The sequence below is a fragment of the Eubalaena glacialis genome, chromosome 1 (genome assembly GCF_028564815.1).
Source record: "Eubalaena glacialis isolate mEubGla1 chromosome 1, mEubGla1.1.hap2.+ XY, whole genome shotgun sequence".
In the NCBI taxonomy this organism is placed as follows: domain Eukaryota; kingdom Metazoa; phylum Chordata; class Mammalia; order Artiodactyla; family Balaenidae; genus Eubalaena; species Eubalaena glacialis.
The window spans coordinates 235887237-235906487 of NC_083716.1; the positions used below are offsets into that span (position 1 = coordinate 235887237).

At 47.5% G+C, this 19251-nt stretch overlaps 1 protein-coding gene across 4 annotated transcripts in view; it reads left to right on the plus strand.

The window, feature by feature from the left end:
• AGAP1 (ArfGAP with GTPase domain, ankyrin repeat and PH domain 1) overlaps nt 1-19251 on the plus strand; it is a 543249-nt gene that overhangs the window by 214571 nt on the left and 309427 nt on the right. For all 4 annotated transcript variants that reach the window (XM_061188805.1, XM_061188822.1, XM_061188813.1 and 1 more), the window contains exons 5-6: nt 3706-3847; nt 8935-9069. In XM_061188805.1, coding sequence (XP_061044788.1) covers nt 3706-3847; nt 8935-9069 — 277 coding nt within the window. The remainder of the gene's footprint in view (nt 1-3705; nt 3848-8934; nt 9070-19251) is intronic.

Consider the following 19251-nt stretch of genomic DNA (forward strand, 5'->3'; position numbering starts at 1 on the left):
CCCGCCAGGCTGCCCACCAGGCTGCCCACCAGGCTTCTCGGCCCGGATCATTCTCCGCCGCAAACCAGGATGCAGCACGGTGTGATTTCTTTGAAAGTTCCTTGAAAAATGGGTGTTGTGGAGAAAAAAAAACAGCATGAGTGTGGAAAACCTCTTTTTTTTGGTTTACTTACTCTCCAGTTTATTACTGTACTTATATAATTTACTAGCTGAACACTTTGAAGGAACCAAGGGCTAGTAATAGTCAAGACCCATTAATGCGAACTCAATATTAAAAATTTTCTCTGGCGTTCTTTCTTGAACTTACCCTTTGGTGAAAGTGCGACACAGGATTATTGGTGATTTAAGTGAACGATGTTGAATATGGGGGTTGTTAAAGTTCTAGAACTCCATACACTGAGGTGTATGCAGCGCTACAGAAAAATGGCGTGGATTTACCATGCTTCAGTGAGTCTAAAATGCCACTGATTATAAGCTATACCAGTATTTAAAAGAAAAATACTGTCAAACTGTGAAACAAAGCAGTCCATAAGGTATGTTCTGATAGCAAAGACATTAAAGTGTGGAAAAGATTTTTTTTAGCTTTGCTGAAACAGCATAGTCGATGATAAGAGTAAGGAAACACTGAAGACATGTTAAACATGAAAAAAAGTAGGTTACGAAGCTGTGAGAGCTCGGGTTCAGCGCACGTCTGTTACTTTATACTTAAGCAGGACGGGGTGTGATATCTGACACGGTCCTAGAAGGTTCATGATGGTGCTAAAAGCTAAATCACTTTTTCTAAGTTGTCCTTTGCCCGTGGGACGTCTTTCCTGCTATCACAAGGGTTCCCTCCGAGGCAGCTGGAGATAGGAGAATGAAGTAGGTAAACTGTGGGTGTCACCTGGGGTGATTTTCCGCTTTTCTAGCTCATAAATGTTCTGGAGTGACCAGGGGCAATCTCACACTTAGAGAGCACACCTTAGCTCTGACATAAAGAATCTAAGAAGAAAGCTGAGAGAAGTACAGAAGCGCATGTTGGAGCTGGTGTAGTGGCTTCAGAGGCGCTGCTGTCCAGGAATGCTGCCAGGGATGGATGCTGGGGGGCACAGGGCTGCAGAGACACGGCGCTTCCCCTGACGCCCGTCGTGGAGCAGTGAGCAGGCTGCCCTGGGCCAGAGTTTAACCGCAGTGAGACCAGTCTCCCAAGGAGCCCCAGGCCCACACTGGAGAGGGAACTCCAGCCCGAGGAATTAAGGGCTCGGAGCACTGCCCCACCCTGAAGGTTTCATCAGCCATGATTGCTATTGGGGTTGCCTTTTTAATGAAAGTATTTTGGGGGGGTGGTTCTCTTATTACAAAGCTCAGGCCCAGTGTTCCCCACATCCCCAGACGGTGACATTAAAACTCCCAGGGGTTTTTCTCTCCAGTGGTATGTACCCTCTGAGAAGCATCTTTCCTCTAGGAAGCATGTATTCCTATGGAATACATCTTTTCCGTAGCTTCAGATGCTTAGGACATATGATGTCATTCGATGCAGTAACATTTTCCTTCCTTTTAGTCCCTGATTAATTAAAGAATTGCTTTTAAGAATAAAACAAAAAAACTTAGGCCTGTGAACAATAGTGGAACCCTTCTTGTGAGTTTCTTCTCGTCTCTGAAAAGCACACGTATTGTGAATCGGTTACACTGGGTGAGCCCCCTGCCCCCTGACCTGCCCTGAGTGGTGCAGCTCACTTAATCCTCGAGATGACCCTGGGGGACGATGCTCTGAGCGTTCCCGTCACCAAGGACGCTGACGCCCGGAGATCTCATGACATCAGGGCACAGACCGAGGTGGCCGGCCCACAACCCCCGGCCCCCCGCCGGGGGTAGAACTAGGGCCCCCAGGAGGTCTCTGTCTTGGTCTCTGGCCGTGAGTTTCCCTGAGGACCAGTCCCTTATTCTAGCACATACTTCCTGCAGAAGCATCATTAGGCTAGAAGCTTACCCTGGTTAAAGTACAGATTTCTGCTTTGAGGGGATGTCAGAACTAGGCCGAGTGTACTCGGACATTGAAGGAAAAGAACTGTTTTCAAGTCACCACTCCTAGGCACGTGTGAGCATGATATTTGTTTCCACTATTGCAGATCATGTCATATAGTCTACGAAGGTCATGACGGCTTCATGAGTGAAGTTGCAGGATTTTATGGCTACTAGTGTCCTATTAGGTAGTGTGAAAACTCTGCCAGTTAACTGGTTTTTGGGGGTTTTTTTGCAGTCGGTGGGGAAGCTGCTGGGGTGGTTGGGGGACATCTGTGGAGTGCCCACTGCTCACTAGGCCCTGGGGCTCTCAGGATGCACCCTTGAGAGGATGCGACCTGGTTTGCATTTCCTCTGCACGGAGGGTCAGGTGGTTGTCAGTCTTGGGAGGTGCGGGCTGGTCCCAGGGACCACAAGCATTCGTAAGGTGCTCGTGGGCGAGGGAAAGCTGACTTCTCCCCGATTCTTGGGAAGAGAAAGGAAAACACATCTCAAGGTAGAGAAGGGGAGAAGGAGATGCCGTGTCAGCCTGAGTCCTGGGCCCTCAGGAGGCATCAGCCAGTCCCAAGGCTACTGGCCCCAAGTTCTCTTTTTCATTTAATTTCATATTTATCATTTGAACTTCAGGTTTATTTACGTTTTGTTGCGTAAAATCTCCATGTGTAACTGAATACACTTTTCATTTATATGTGGAAGTCAGAACTTAACCCACTAAAAATTTCACCGAACATACTAGAGCTGATGCCTTGACCATCAGAACTTATGTGGGAACTGCAGCTTCTTTTAGAGAAAGCATGTGGGACATTTTTTTTTTTTTCCATTTTCACTTGGGTCTTTCATCAAAGAGAAGGGTCTCTGGCGCTAGTCTCTTCCTCAGCGCCACCTCTGTGACCCTGGGAGCCCTGGGAAGCTCCTGAGCTTCCAGGACCCTCTCCTCTCTTGGCTCCAGCTGTACAAGATGGTTATGGGTGTTCCACGAGATAACGTGTGCTTGAGGGTGTGGTCATTTGCCAGAGAGAGGATCTGATGTGAGTTCAGCTGGATGCAAGTAAAATGAGAATAAAATGACAAGAGTCAGGCCGTTGTGGGGTTTTCATTTTTTTCCCCTAAGTTTTGCTCGTTTTGTTCATTTCTCTGGCAGTGAGTCATAATTTCCTTGAAGGGTGCTGGAATTAATCAGTGGCGGCTGATCTTTACAACACAAAGGCCTCCCATGTTGACGGAGTAGTTGGCCCTGGGGGTGGAGGATTTCCGAGCCGTGGGCACCCAGAGGAAGAGCCCCATCTCAGGGGTCCAGCACGGCTTCCTGGGCGGCCTCTGTGGGGAGTTTAGGGTGAAACAGGAAGCTGCAAGGTCGCCCTCCGTGCCTGTCTCCAGGTCGGCTCTGCTGTGCGCGGGTTTTGCCTTCCATTGGCCGAGTCGGACCAGAGGGTAGACACTCCCTTGGGGAAGAATGTCTGGTGTTACTTTGGAGACAGCGTGGCCTGGGTGGGAAGGGGCTGAGGGCCCATCGCGGATGAGAAGGGCGTTCATGACGCCCCAGCGATGCGCTACAGCGGACAGCGGATGCGGCCTGGCTGGAGGGGGTGTCTGCCGGCCTTCCGTCCTGTGCTCATGAAGGGGACCTGATGCTGTTCCTTCCCTTTCTCTCTGTGAGCTCCTCACGCAATTCCTCCCGCTCACCTGCCCTTCTTTTCTCCCCAGTTTGCCATGTGGGTGGACGCTGTTATATTTGTCTTCAGCTTGGAGGATGAGATAAGTTTCCAGACGGTCTACCACTACTACAGCCGGATGGCCAACTACCGGAACACGAGTGAGATTCCGCTGGTCCTGGTGGGAACCCAGGGTGAGTGGTGCCCGAGGGCAGGTTGTGCTTCTAGGGCTCCAGCAGTTGAGCAGTAAGTGATTCCTGGCCTGTGTTTTCAGAGTGGAGGGGTTTGGAAATGGTTTAAAGAAGCAGTGATTTCCTACTGAAGGCTCCCTTTTTACAGTGAGCATCCATGAAACTGAAACTGTCACATTTCCTGATTTGATTCAGTGGAGAAATCACTTGGCAACTTCAAAACAAAACACCCCCCCCCGACACCCCCAAGTGCTTTAATTTCTATATTAGGATATCTTAATTCTCTCTGTTACAAAATATAAGTGCCCTAAAAGGTTATTTATGTTAACCTTTGCACCTTTAATAGTGATTTCTGATATAAGGCAGAGTTCTGTTTTATTCGGCTCTATTTCTTAATGTCTTATGATCTGTATCTCATTTTTGGCAGATCCCTTAGAAAGCATAGAATCTTACCATGTGGGTAATTATACCATGTGGGTAGGTTTTGTGTTTTTTTCTAGGTCACTTAAAACTTGGTCTTTTAGTAAAGTGACATCACATACTGTGCCCTTGATCATAGATTCATTGATGTGCTGGTACCTGCCATTGGGGACTTAACTAAGGGGTCGTACGGAATGTTTTTAAAAGTCAGATGAAGGTTAACTTTAAAACTGCTTTGTCGGAAAAATGGGGAACTTAAAAAATATAATCATGTCAAGAAACACTGGATTTTCCTTTCATTTTTTGGTGCAGGTTCTGTTTTTGTTAATTCCTTTAGAATGAGCACATCTGGTCTGCCCTTGCATGCCCTGATGTAAGACTTTTCCAAATAAGAAACCAGCTGTGTCGAACAAGCAGGAACAATTAGCTGTGTGCGTGGCACCAGATCTAATATAACTGAGAGCTCTGGCGGGGTAATCCGCTGCCTTGGCAGGATAAGCCTGAATCGTGGAGTGTGTATGTGTGTTGGGAGAAAAAAGTTTGGAATAAACTAAAGTCATCTGCTCAGGGTGCTAGATGTAAAATGTGAGAGTTGGGTTTTCATGGAGAGAACGTCATTGCCAACCCCCCCCCCTTTTTTTTTTTTGGCTGTGTTGGGTCTTCGTTGCTGCACGTGGGCTTTCTCTAGTTGCAGTGAGCGGGGGCTACTCTTCGTTGCGGTGCGCGGGCTTCTCACTGCGTGGCTTCTCTTGTTGCGGAGCACGGGCTCTAGGCGCGCAGGCTCAGTAGCTGTGGCACGCGGGCTCAGTAGTTGTGGCTCGTGGGCTCTAGAGCGCAGGCTCGGTAGTTATGATGCATGGGCTTAGTTGCTCCGTGGCACGTGGGATCTTCCTAGCCCGGGGCTCGAACCCGTGTCCCCTGCATTGGCAGGCGGATTCTTAACCACTGCGCCACCAGGGAAGTCCCCCCCCCCTTTTTTTTTTTTTTTTTAATAGCATGTATGTCGTGGTCAGCGGTCTCACCTGAAACCTTCAGAGCAGAGGTGGATTTAGACCAACATGGGACCTGAGAGGTTTTTTATGCCCAAAGTGCCCTCTAGTGGTCACCGGGAGACAAGGCGTGCCAGTAAAAAGCCCTTGGTTCTTGTTCAGATGTACAGAATTGGCATATTTGAGTTAGCCTCCTGAAAATTCTTAATACATAATATTTTATAGTGGGCAGCTCGTCTGAAGCAGACCTTGCTTCAAGCTGCCTTGAAATCGACATCGAGGCAGTTAATTTCCAGTAAGCGCCTCTTCCTGCAGGCCTACCAAGGGCATTTCTGAGCCGAAGCAGGGTGTGTATGGGTGGCTCCTTACCAGCCGCCTGGGTTCAGGGGATCTGTGTTCAGGATGCAGAATGCCTTTCTGCGGTGGACTCACCGGGATAAAGGGCAGGTAGGTTTTCAATCCAGGCCAGAAAGGTAATTTGATCAGTTTGTTGTCTTTCCTACACAGCAGTGTTTTGGGTAGTAGGGGTGGCGAGTCTGGGGTCCCTGCAAACCCCGCATCACTCCCTCCAGGCTGCTGTTGACCTTGACGCTACCAGGCCTTGAAGGGAGGAAATCCCGTAAGGCAGTGGGGGCATCTGTGGGCACACCAGTGTCGAGTTCGTGGTTGCTTTTGTTCCTGATATTTCCACATGTGGCCAGCTTTCCTGAGGCCCTGCTGGGATTGCAGATGCGTATCTCTCCCTGCTCCTGACCTTGGAGATAAGTGCAGCCTCTGTGTCTCCCGCCCCAGCTGAAGGAAGGCACATCTTCACCTCCCACCAGGATGGTGGATGGTCTGTGTCTCAGGGAGGCCTGGGGATGGCTCCACAGAGGCTCTGGGGAAGCCCTGATGTGGAGGAACCGACCCCCTTTTATTCCCTCTAGTTTTATAAGCGTCTGTCGGTTGAGGGCCATGTACCTGCAAGGTACACCTGGGAGCTTGCACCCGGCGAGCACCTGGGAGCACTGATGGAGGGCTTGTTCACTGTCCCCTCATATTCATTTGTGAGACCTGTTTGGACTTCAGCAAAGCCATGTCCCAAAGGAGCAGGACGGGAATGTTATCAATTAGGGACAGTCCTCACCTGAGGGCTCCTCTTGGTCATCAACCAGACCTCTAATTCCCAGAGCACCCTAGAAGCCCCCATGGCAGGAAGGTGGAGTGAGTGTGGGCTTCTGGAAGGTTCCACCCTTAGGTACCATTAGCTCCTTTCGCTTTCTGTGAAGCCACGCTTGTCCCGCTCCTGTACAGGCAGCGTGGGGTGCCGGAGACAACGGGTGAGGGGATCTCAGATTTCCCTCCCAGCTGGTTGGGGCTGGTGGCCTCGAGGTAGGAGATTATGGGATGGAGAAGATGAAGAAGAATTAAGATAATTCCTGAAGGATACGTGGGGTGTGGGGCCTTACCCAGAGGTGGGAAGACGTGTTCTCTCCCGGGTACCGTCGGGGGCTGGAGGATGCTCCTAAGAGGACGAGGTGATGGTGTGATGTCTCTTAAACATCTGTTTTAAAGACTTGAAGATCACATTGATTTGAGGGCGAAGCCCGAGCTGTAAAAAGATGCAGAGTCACAAGAGGAATGAGAAGTAAGACTAGAAGAGCATTCAAGTGTAGGGTCTGTTTCTGACACGTGACAACGTATCTTGGAAGGAAGCTGAGATGGGACAGAAATGAGTGGGCACCCACCGGGGAAGGAGGGCCTGGGGGATTACGGGGTCAGGATAAATCTGAAGCTGGATTCATGCTCTGTGGCGTATATTTTCTAGTTTATACCAAAGCACTGGAAAATTCTGGGTTTCTAATTTTTTTTCTACTGTTTTCTTTCAAGAGGTTTACACCTTAAAAAAACACTTCTTTTCCTTAAGTGTTATGAAATCCAAGTCAAATTTCTTATTCTGTGAGATAAGAAGGCAGGACGAGATACTGTTTGAAGAAATCCCTCTAACAGGCCCTGCCAGGGAATGTTCTGGAACATCTATTTGAGGTGGCTCCGGTCATTGTCAGGGGAAAGGTCCTGAATCATAGTTAGTTTCCCTAGGAGTAATTCAGAACTATCGGTTAAACCTATTCCATGGGACTAGGAAAAAAAGAAAAAATAGGGAGTAAGGAAAAGAGAAAGAGGGGAAAAAAATCAATAAATGATTCCCGCAAGATGTCCCTTTTGTTTACTACTTCCAGAAATTTGAGTGCCTCCGGCACTTCCTGTGCAACAGCAAACATTTAAAAGGTTGTCACTGTCTTGTGTGACTTACACTGCTGTTCCCCGGACTAGTACAGAAAATCCCGTTGGCGGGTTTTTGGTTAGAGAGTCCTTGAGTGTTTCCTGTAACTCAGCAGCTTTCACGCCCTCGGGGAAAATTCCACGTCAGGAGCAGCCCCTGTAAAGTGTTTGTAGTCGCGGGGTAGCACGCCGGCCGCCGGCCGGAATGTCTCAGCCCGTCCTCTGGTCCTGTGTGCAGGGCGTGTGGCTGCCCCCCAGTTACTCGGTAGTAACAGAATGAACGGGGAGGGGGAGGGGGCCTCGAGGATGCCGAGCTGAAAACAAAGAAAGGGGCTGCATTTCTTTTTATTAGGAGACTAGTGGCTGGTGCCTGACATGTGTTTCGCGGCTCAGATGCCCCCATCTGTACACAGATCCTGAAGGAGGTGAGGGGTGTCTGCCACCCGAGCCATCTTTTTTTTTTTTTTTTTTGATGTGGACCACTTTTAAAGTCTTTACTGAATTTGTTACAATATTGCTTCTATTTTATGTTCTGGTTTTTTTTTTGGCCCCGAGGCATGTGGGATCTCAGCTCCCTGACCAGGGATCGAACCCGCACCCCCTGCCTTGGAAGGCAAAGTCCCAACCACTGGACCACCTGGGAAGTCTCCCACCTGAGCCACCTGTTAAGAGCCAACGTGGTTCGCACACTAGTCTGCGACACCCCCTCCAGTGCCCCAGGCCCCCTCCCGCTCCTGCGTCGCCCTTGGGTCCCCCTTAAATGCTAGGCGCTCTGCCGCCCCCTGCCCCAGGCACCCTCCCCCACCCGCCACCTGCTGCAGCTGTGGCTTCTCTGACCTCTGCCCTGTGACCCAGCTCCTACCCTACCATCCTACACCCATCATCCTTCCTCGTTTCTGTCTTAACTTATTTTCTGCCTCCCTCCCCAGCTGACCTAATGTCCCCTCTTTGAGAGCACAGATTTTTGTCCCTCTTGTTCCCTGAGGGGCATCCCTGTGCCTAGAACAAGGCCAGGCACCCAACAGGCTCCGTGAGCATGTGTCCAGCGGGCAGATGGAGGGTGTTCGTTTCCCGGGTGCCGTGTGCCGAGAAGGTCACCGCACGTAGTGGCCGTGTGGTTTTCCTTGTTGAAGCATTTTCCTCTGGAGCCACATTTAACTCTTACCCTTTCCTTCTGGTCTTTGGGGACATTCTTTTATTTCATATTCAGAAGCAGGATCCTCTGAAACAGCTGATCGTTGTGGTGTCTGGGATGATTATTTTGGGGATAAACGATGTTTTGAAAACTCCAGGTCCTGAAAAGAATCCCAGCAGTGCCGAGCGTGGGGCAGGTTTTGAGCTCCTGGGGGCCGTGAGTGGCGGGACGTCCCCCGGCCGCTCGTGGTCACCATGTCGTCGCTTCTTGTCGGTCTGTTGCAGATGCCATCAGCTCCACCAACCCGCGGGTCATCGACGACGCCAGGGCGCGGAAGCTCTCCAGCGACCTCAAGAGGTGCACGTACTACGAGACGTGCGCCACGTACGGGCTGAACGTGGAGAGGGTCTTCCAGGACGGTAAATACTCATGCTGTGCATGCAGCCTCCATTCACCTCACACCGGTCACCGGTCCACGCGGATGACGTGACCCCGAGCACTGCCTACAAGGAGGGGACCCTCAGCCCTGGTCGCGTTCAGGGGATGCGCTGAGCATCCACCCTAGAACATCCACCCTAAAACAGTCCGGTGTGTACCATTGGTGACCTCTTTGTGCACAGGATGAAGCACTTCTCAAATGGTTATTTATGCACAGGGCGTGTCAGACATACACACGCATCATTTCTGCCTCACTGTAGATGCTCATTCTTTATTCAGCCCCATTTAAAAGAAAAAGGTTTAAATATTTCATGTTAGGTTTGGAGGAGAGTAAGCAGAAAGGAGAGAGAGTCACGTTTGGCCAGAAGTAACTACGCCTTAGGACCGGTGGCTGGGAGTGAGCACCAGCATTTGGGAATTGTGTCTTGTCTTTGCCTCCTTCCTGATCCCTCACCTCCAGGACAGCCACCCCTCAGGCGGGAAATTCTCCTGGCGGAGCAGAGGTTCCCCCGTACACAACTGTGATGGCAGACATCAGGCTGGGAGGGCGGGGGAGAGAGCAGGTGGGGATGAGCGGGAGGTGGGGGGGGTCTGTAGCAGGGAAGGTGGTCTCTGGTCTGGTGGGGTCGGGGAGGGTCTGGAGTAAGTTAGCATCAAAGACCCGGGAGAAGGATGCTCCCGGCAGGGGGTTCTGTTTCTGATGGGAGTCGTGGAGCATAAATCCTAGGCCCCCTCCTCTTGTGGGTTAATCTGGTTTGGACCTACCTCTGCATCCCCAGCTCTGTGCCCGGGCTTGCTGGGGGCTGAGCAGGGCAGCCAGGCTGGGTCTGCTTGGAGGCTGCCCTTGCTCCTGGGGTCGTGGAGGCCTTGCCCTGGGGAGACGGTTAATGCCAGGAGGAGCAGTAATGATGCAGTGCTCCCAGCACTTCCCCAAACCGGGCAGGTTATGCTTTTTTTAAAAAGTCCAAACGAGCTTTCAGAGGAAATTATAGGAATTCCACACTCTCGCCATTTTACTAAATTTCAAATATTGTGTCCATTTTTTAACTTTGCATTTTCTTCCACTTTCCTTAGCAGCCAGTTCCTTTTCTAAGCTTGCCATCTCTTTCCTCTTATCCGCCTCCCAGATAATTACCAGCCTTTTCTGTTTTTCAGCACATTTATCCTGTTTAGTCCCTGTACGTCACATTCCCGACTACCTCTCCCAGCTCAGGGGTCTGCCGAGAACAGCCCCCAGCCCCCAGGGCTCTGCGTCCCCTTTGTCCTTCACTGCACATTTACATGGGCCTCCTCGGGCCCTGCCCACCCGTGCTGGGCAGCAGACCCCGCTTGAAAGCCGTTCAGGGCCAGTATCTGCAGCTCCTTGAACGTTAGCGACACCGTGAAGAATGATGCAGGGAAGCGTGTGGGGCTCTCCCGAGGGGTGGGCTCCGGTGGGCAAGGTCGCCGTTTGCCCTGAATAGTGGAAACCCCGGTGATGGTTAAAGCGGAGTATTAACAGATGAAAGGTCTCCAAACTAGGGCCCAGGGGCCTAATCTGGCCAACAGCCTGTTTCTATAAACAGACTTTTCTGTTTACAGGCTTCGGGAGGGGTGGGCTGGGCTGCTCTTGGGTGTTGCCGCAGAGTTGAGTGGTTCCAGCGGGACCTTTTGGCCAAGAAAGCCTGAGATACTCTGTGGCCTTTTACAGAAAGTCTGCCCATCCCTGACGTAGAGGATCGGCATTTAGTTGTGTAGATGAGTTTCTTCTCCACAGTGATTGCTTTCCTTGTACGTTGATGGAGGTTTGCACACGTGAACTTTCCGTAAATAAATGAACTCCTCTTATACATAGTAAATTAACTAGCACTCAGGGATGACAAGTTATGGAGCTTCCCTGCCCAGCGTCCAGAGTATCCGAGGCAGTGGGCAGGCGCCAGTGTGCTGGGGGCACTTCTCTGTCATCCTCGAGCTGGAAGCTGGCAAGGGGAGCACGAGGAGGAATGACCTTTCCAAAAGTCATTGGTTAAAATACCAGTGTTTCCTTGCTGTGACAACTCCTCAGTGATTCCACTGGTGAACCATATGAAACTCAAAGTGTGAGTTCTCACAGGCTTGCGAGATTTCCAGAACATTTTGTTATTATTGTAGGAACGATACGTTCCCGTGGAGTATTTGGATTGTACAAAGTTTGCAAAGGGAATAACATCCATGATACTGCAACTTCTGTGACTATTGTGATTTTATTCTTAAAATATTTTTATTTACATGAAGGTTAAGTTTCTAAAATAAAATTGGGGTTACTCTGCATATTTTATGTGGTAATTAGATGGTAAACATTTTTATTTGTTAATCGTAGACTCTTGAATTGTTAGTCGTAAAAGTAGTGGTTAACCGAATAGGGAATATACTCAGTACTTGGAAATCATTAGCAATAACCATCCATTTTAATCTTCAAGGGAAGAAAAAAAAAAAAACTTTGGAAGGTTTATAGCTAAAGAACTCAGGGCTCAGAAAAGTCACGTAACTTGACCAAAGGTACTCGCGTGGATTGGACCCCAGTCTTGGGAGCCGGGAGCCTAGAGCCTTAACCATTTTGTCATTAAAACAGAGCCTCTGGGTCTTGCCCACATACCCGGGGCGGGCTGGGGGCAGGGTACACGTTCACTGCACAGGTTCACTGTCCACTCACGGACTCGGTTTATCTGGATTTCTTTTTTGACTTCAGGGCTTTCTCTATGCCCTAGGGCTTACTTTTATTTGTGTACTTTTTATATCTTTGCATGGTAGAAAAAATTTTTAAAAAGCATGCGACTTCTGTGTAACCATTAGCTTATCGATCAAAGAAGCATCCAGACCTGGTGTGTTACCCCAGCTCCGACCGCCACCTGCTCCTGCAGGCCGAGCTCCCGATCAGCTGGCTGCCCAGCTTTACTTTGTAAGAGACCGGGGACCTTAGTCTTTGCTTCTTTAACTGTCCTAAAACAGAAGACAGAATGTGAAAATAATGGAGAAACAGGATGGTTTTGCTGGTGTAGTTGTCACATATATCCTGGAAGGTGATTCAGGAAGGAGGTTCTCTGTTAGCTTCTCGATATCAGGAGGAAGCGAAGTAGGTTGGTTGTTGGGTTCGTTCATTCATTCCCTTAATTGAGCACCAGCCTTCCTCGTGCCTGGAAGCACAGTCAGGGCCCCTGTCTTGGTGAAGTGAAAGTCCAGCAGGGAAGATAAACTTGGAACAGTCACCCAGAAATGCAGGCGGCATCTTGCCCGGGGGCGGAGAAGAGGTAGTGCCGGACTAGGGTGCTTTCCGTCGCCCCTGCTCGACAGCCTGGGGTCGCCCTCTGCTTCTTAGTTTGTGTAGCTTGTGGGGCAGAATGATCTGGCCCGCACAGGGGGTTCCTGTAAGTCAGATTCACCTTTTGAGAATTAATACTCTCACTGCTTTTTACTTGATCTGAGCAGCTGAATCTGGCTTGGGGCCTGCTTACCCATCTGTTTGTCTGGGTTCCCAGAAGGGCCCTACAGGGCACTCTGGGGCCCCTGTGGGCTGCCCGGGGCCCACCCCATGTCTCTCAGTCCCATTCTGTGCTGCTTTGTTTGCCCCTGGCCATGTCTGGGAGAGGAACTGCAGGTTGTTGTTGTATTTTTAATATTACAGTGATTTCTGTGTTTGGCATTCAATTTTTGAAAGTCCCTGGTCATTTGTCCAGATTAGGGCCTGGATACATGCAGAAACAGGATTGCAGCAAATAAAGTTCATTCTCGGCAGGTGTCGTTTCTCTGGTGCTGTAATTTTTTTTTTTCTTTTTTTTTAAAAGAAAAGTGTCACTTTCTATAAAGGAACCAGGTCTGAGTGGCCAGAGCCCTTGCAGTGAGCACGTCTTTCATGGCGTTCTAGTTCAGCCTCTGGGCAGGTAAAGGAAGGTGGCGTTGCTGGTGGGAGTTTTCAAGCGAGACGTTCAGTGATAACCTAAAATAAAGACCACTTAACGACAAAAGTAAATTCTTCCCTCAGAAGACCAAGCAGGGCTTAAAGGTAGTGAGAAGTCATTGGTGTGGGTGGTGAAAGTGCCCCTTGGAGGGTTACGTGTGCCATCTTGGGGGGAAGAAAGTCTTCACGATAGAGCAGCCATGATTTTAGCTTCCTGGGGTTGGGTTTTGAAATTGTGGATTTTAGTCACTCCTTGAACACTTTTAAATATCTCACCTGTATCGGGTGTCCGTGTTTGTAGCTTGTCTTGCCGAGAGTGACAGTGGTGTGTAATGGACATGGGATGAGCATAGAGATTTGTGTCACAGAACAGTTATCTTAGCCTAGGGAGGGGGGAGGATCCGTTTTTTTGTTTGTTTTGGCGTTTTGTGGAAGAGAGCTGATGGACCCCTAAGGTTTCGGCGGTGTATTTTATAATTTTTAAATTATGGCATCTGGCTTGCATATTTTAAAGATCTCTGGTACCTAAAGAAGAGTGGCTTCGCTTTATACAGAATGCGGGGTAGGACCAGCTGGTGGTACAGAACACCACTTTGTCTTTCCCTTGTCTTAGCTGCCTTATGCCCTTCCCCTCCCTCCTTCCCTCCCCCCTCGCTCCCTCCCCCGCCCCCAGAATGAGTTGATGTAGATTTATGTGAATCGTAAACAGTGTTGTTTTATATATAGGATGTTCTGTTATTCCTCCCAGCATCAGTTGTACGCAGAATTTAATATTCTTGCACGTACATTCTAAAGTTGTAGTCATTTGTTAAATCCTAATTCAAAGCATTCTGTTATACACATTAAGGCATACTCCCCACTAAAGGTTTAACTTCTTAAGCTTGTATTCATTGAACAGTAGGAAACCTACCTGCAAAATTTTGCTCTGACAATAATTGGTGGACCAGCTCAAGATCCATATAGACCAAGATGTAGATAAATTGCAGATTGCCATCCTGCTTAATTCTCCCCAAGGCTGCTGGATTTTGTCACTGGGTTGTTTGTCAAGGATAGTTTAGTGATCTCATGGGGGAGACCTTTTGTTCTAGGATGGTTCTGCTTTATTTATATTAAAAGAAACAATTTAGTTTTAGGTACATGTGGTTGGAAAAGCTGGGCAATAGTGTTTGAAGGTCTCTATCTGCCTATTGCTAGACCTTCTGCTTACTGGGGCTTCTCCTCCAGTTGTCCTGGGGGTGGGCATTTATCTATAGCAGTCCCCGTCCTAGGAAGATTCATGTCAGTCTTTTGACACCATCACCCAGCTCTTTATTTCTTTTTTTTTTTTTTTTATTGGGGTATAGTTGCTTTACAGTGTTATGTTAGTTTCTGCTGTACAACGAAGTGAATCAGCTATATGTATACATATATCCCCTCCCTCTTGGACCTCCCTCCCACCCCCCTCTCCCCATCCCACCCATCTGGGTCACCACAGAGCACCTAGCTGAGTTCCCTGCACTATACAGTAGGTTCCCCTTAGCTCTCTGTTTTACACATGGTAGTGTATATATATCAATCCCAGTCTCCCAATTTATCCCACCCCAGCTCTTCAGATTTGTGCTGCAGTCAACATTCTGGAAAGCGCTTTCGTAGAAGCTGTTCTACTTGGGTTTCACGCCTGCCGGGGGTCGGCTCCCTCATGCCGAGGCCTGAGCCCCGAGAGATTGCAGACCTGCCCAGGGTCCTGTGGCACCGCACACAGCCTCAGTTTGCTCTCCAGCCTTTGCTTCCAAAGACTGAAACCCTGATGTACAGAGAATCCCCTTTCACATGAAACGTCTGCAGCTGCTTGGCCCTAATTACAGGAGTGTCCAGTACAAGGGTAGCTGTATTAATGAGCCCAGTTTGTGCAACCTAATCGCATGTGTTAGGGCATCATTAAGTGTAAGCAGTCTTCTGGGCTTTTCTCCCCAGTGTGGCATCATCTGGCACCGTTTTGTCTTGCTTACATCACAGTCTTCTGTTCGTCCTGTTGAGGGATGTGTCAGGCCTATTCCATTCTTTCCTGGAACCAGCTTAATTTTCACCGGCGGGGTGGCCTATTTTGTTGTTTGTAGTGTTAATGTTGTTTTTCTCCTTTTTTTATGATGTTAGAGATTAGATTGGAGCCAATTTATTGTTTTATATATATATATATATGTAATTTTTTTTCTTTTCCAAAAGAGTACTTTCAAAGATAAGATTTTTCATGTTCAAAAGCAAGCCATGTGTGTCCATTTGGCATTTAATATATATTGAAAAGGTGAACTAATTAAGTCGTTAAGTGTCATTAAGTATCTGTTAATATGTACTTTTTTATCATTTGTAATAATGACTAATGTTTATATCGCAGTTTAAGGGCTTATGATGTAAGGTAGTAGATCTGAGGGGTTGGCTTCCTGAAGTCACATCGTACGGCTGGTGTCAGGCCCACGTGTCCATTTTCTGTTTTCACTGCACCTCTGTGCCCATCACCGTCACTGCGCCCACACCCACCCCGCCCACTCTCACTGCCCTCTTTGCAGTGGAAAGTTGTATGTGCAGGACTTCCTGGGACCGATGGTTGGTTAGTGTGTATTAGGATGGGGCAAAAAAGGTTCAGCTGCTTAAATTACACTTTTTAAAGGGGTTTACTAGTTTAAAACTTCCCAAGAACAGGGATGACGTGAAAAAAGTTACCTACCTAAGTCTTACGTAGCGCTCACGTGGTGATGCTAAGGTGGGGGACAAAAGAAAAGGAAAACAGTCATCAGGTTCCTCTCAAGTTAACTGGTTAAGTCTTACAAGGCGGTCTTGACCCTGGTTTTGCGGCTGCCCTGATGTCATCATTAACCACAGGTGTCTTTGGCTGTCACTGCCTGGTAGCTTTTAACATGGTCTCATGCCCTGGAAATTAGAATCTGCAAGTTGTTTCCAAAAGAGCCGCACCCGCACCCGGCCCATCGCGGATCATCTCTCACCAAACGGAAAATATCCCTAGCACTAAGTAGACTTTTGATTGAGCCTGTGAGTGGAGGGGGTGTGGAGTGATTAGGGATGTGTAGGCTTGGGGAGGTGGTTCTCCTTGTGCTGTAACCCTCGTTTATGTCTGGGTGAGAAAGTGTGTAAATGATTTATAGTAACTATTTTTATGAAACATGACATTGTCAATACCGCTTATATATGCATTTTCAAATGCAGTGAATTTCTTAACCAGGGAAGCTTTCTCTGTAACAGGGTTAAATCACAAATCGAAGTAATGAATGAATGCCAGAAGTAAAATAGCAACACTTGGTGTAGTAAACTGTATTCTCAGAGGTAACAAAAACAAAAGAAAAACAGAAGAACTTTTGAGTTACTTTACTGTTTTTAGAAAAAAAATCTTTGAGCTCAAAAGTTGTTAGGGGTGGGAAGTTTTCAACACATGTGTTCCAGATGAGCCTGGTGCGTCTGGCACATGATCTGTAACCAGATCTTCCAAACACGGTGAACAGGTAGGGAATGTATCAAGGTGGGACCAGTGACTGGGCTGCACCGAGCAATCTGGGCTAAGAGGTGATGAACCTTGAATAACTCAAGTGTTTTAAAACATGATTATAGTCACCAGTATGAAATCAGCTCGTTCCTTATTTGGAGTCTCTTTGCCTAGAAGTTGCCCTTTTTAAGAATTTATCTCCCATCATGTTCAGTGGACCCAGAGGTCCACTGATAATTCCTTTTAATGAGGAATTATCTCCTTGGAATATTGACTGATGTGCTTAAAATCACTTATCCAAAATGACAGTTTTTAGGTAGGGGGGAATTTCTAAATTGTCAGTGTGGTTCATACTCCACAGACTGCAGCCACTGGCCTTAACAATACGGAATCAGGTGTGAAATGATAATTCTTAAACTAGTTTCTGATATGAGTAGAAGGAACCATTACAAGGAGAGGCATTTTAATTCTTTAAAAAAATAACATAGAAGTCATCTGAAAATCTTTATCAAGATTGATGATATTATAAGCAGCGAGAGACAGTAAGGCATCTTTTATCTCGTGGTGTCGTGGAATGTTGTGTTGATAGAGGCTTGGATCTTTTCTGGCAGTTTCTTACCCCGAGTCTGGACTTGTCATGCTGTGCTTCCCTTGGAAGCATTGAGTGGGTCCCAGTGTTCGTGTAAGTGCACAGAAATGCCTGAGTTAACTCTCACACTACCAACACGAGGCCATTAAACACACTATTAGTAAATGTGCTGCGTTTTGATTTTCACGTTAAGAGCCTATCTTTTGCTCAGAGAATTAATTTTATCAATGCCATAGAAAATGGTTCTTTTCATACTTTGCTGCACTGTGGCATCAGAGCTGTGTTTTGCCCCAGGATTCCTCTTAATGACTTTAGCCAGCTTGAATTAGCTTGATGTATCATTAATGCATACAAATGGCTTTTATTTTTGTTCATAATCTGTTCATAATGCCACGGCATTCTGCTCTTTCTAATGTTTTTAAGATGATTAAACGGTGATGTATTTTTTGACCTATTTAACCCTCCACAGAGTCTCTGATCAAAAGAATATGAAGATGTTACTTAACTAGGATAGTCAGAAGTTGTTACGATCTGTAGCTGATGTTTCCAAGTTATTTTGAAGTCTTGTATTTATTTTATAACATTTTTTTCCCTTATAGAATATGGACATAGCCAGATTTTTTTTTATTGAAGTGTAGCTGATTTACAGTGTTGTTTAATTTCTGCAAAGTGATTCAGTTATATATGTGTTCAGTTATATATATATATATTCAGTTATGTGTATATGTTTACACACACACACACACACACACACAAACACTTTTCTTTATATTCTTTTCCATTGTGGTTTATCATAGGATATTGAATATAGTTCCCTGTGCTCTACGGAAGGACCTTGTTGTTTATCGATTCTGTATATAATAGCTCACATCTGCTAATCCCAACTCCCACTCCATCCCTCCCCCCACCGCCCTCCCCCTTGGCAACCACAAGTCTGTTTTCTGACATAGCCAGATTTTGAGTAACCTATACTCACTGAGGAACTGCCCACTACCCACTAGGTTAGCAGCACCAAATTGGTTTAGTTCGTGAAAGACAAAAGTAATCCTCAAAGGAGGTTGACTTTCAGTTAGTTGTGAGATGCTTTGATACGAGAAAGCGTAGCTTCTGTCCGTGGACTTGGGTGCTTTTTACATGCTGCTTGCCAGGTGAACCTGGCCAGACACTGGCTCCAAGAGTGAGTGGGGGAGCCAGGCTTGGAGCAGATGGTGGGCCCCCCAAAGACCGGGCTCTGGAGTCTGGGGTTAGTTTGTGTATTTAGTGCAGAGCCATTGGAAATTTTGTGAGGAGGAGAAGGATGCATTAACACCTTTATCGATGATCATCCCTGATTTGGGGAAAAGTAAACTGTGAAAAGTGGATTGTAAATTTGTCTACAAGAGACACGGATGTAAAAACTTTGATGAGTAAGTTGGGTTTTGTGAGACTTGCCAAAGAAAAGAGAGAGGTGATTTTTAAAGGTTATGAAATACGGAAATAAATACCACCCGGAAGACCACCACCCACTGGCTATTATCATTAAGGCCTGGGAAGGGGGGTGTACATGGATGCCCACGTGTTTGAAAAAACGGATTCTCGGGCATGCTGATGTCTTACAACCTTTTTCACAAAAATACTTTTTCTGCAAAATAGTTTCTAATTTTTGCACTGCATTCGTTGAGTGACTGTGACAACTTTTTGACCCAGTCCTCTATTAGACATTTTGTGACCCCCCTCCCTCCATTTATTTATTGTTTCAGAATTAGTGCTTCAGTGGTTGGCTCTTTGCCTAAAGCTGCATCTCCATCCTTTATCATTTCTTTGGGACACACCTCCAGACGTGAGACTGCTGCTCAGCGACTTGCATAGCTTTAAAGCTTTTGGTCCCTATGGTTTGATAGCCTTAATCTTCTGGGGAGCCTGTATCACCTCAGGTTGCCTGCGGCAGGCGTCCTTTTCCTGCACTCAGGCCACCCTGGATATTTTCATTTTAAAAGCGCTTATTGTTTATAGACAGAAAATAATCATAACTTCTAGTTTTTTCCAATTATTACTTTCAGTAGGTCTGTCCTTTAATTAAAAAAAAAGCTCATTTGTTAGGAAGTAGCAGCCAGTTTCTTGGCTGGGATGACACGTGGGGAGCAGGGGGTCCTTGCTGCTCCCACAGACACGGCCTCTCGGGTGTACCAGGTGGGTTCTCTGAGCACCCA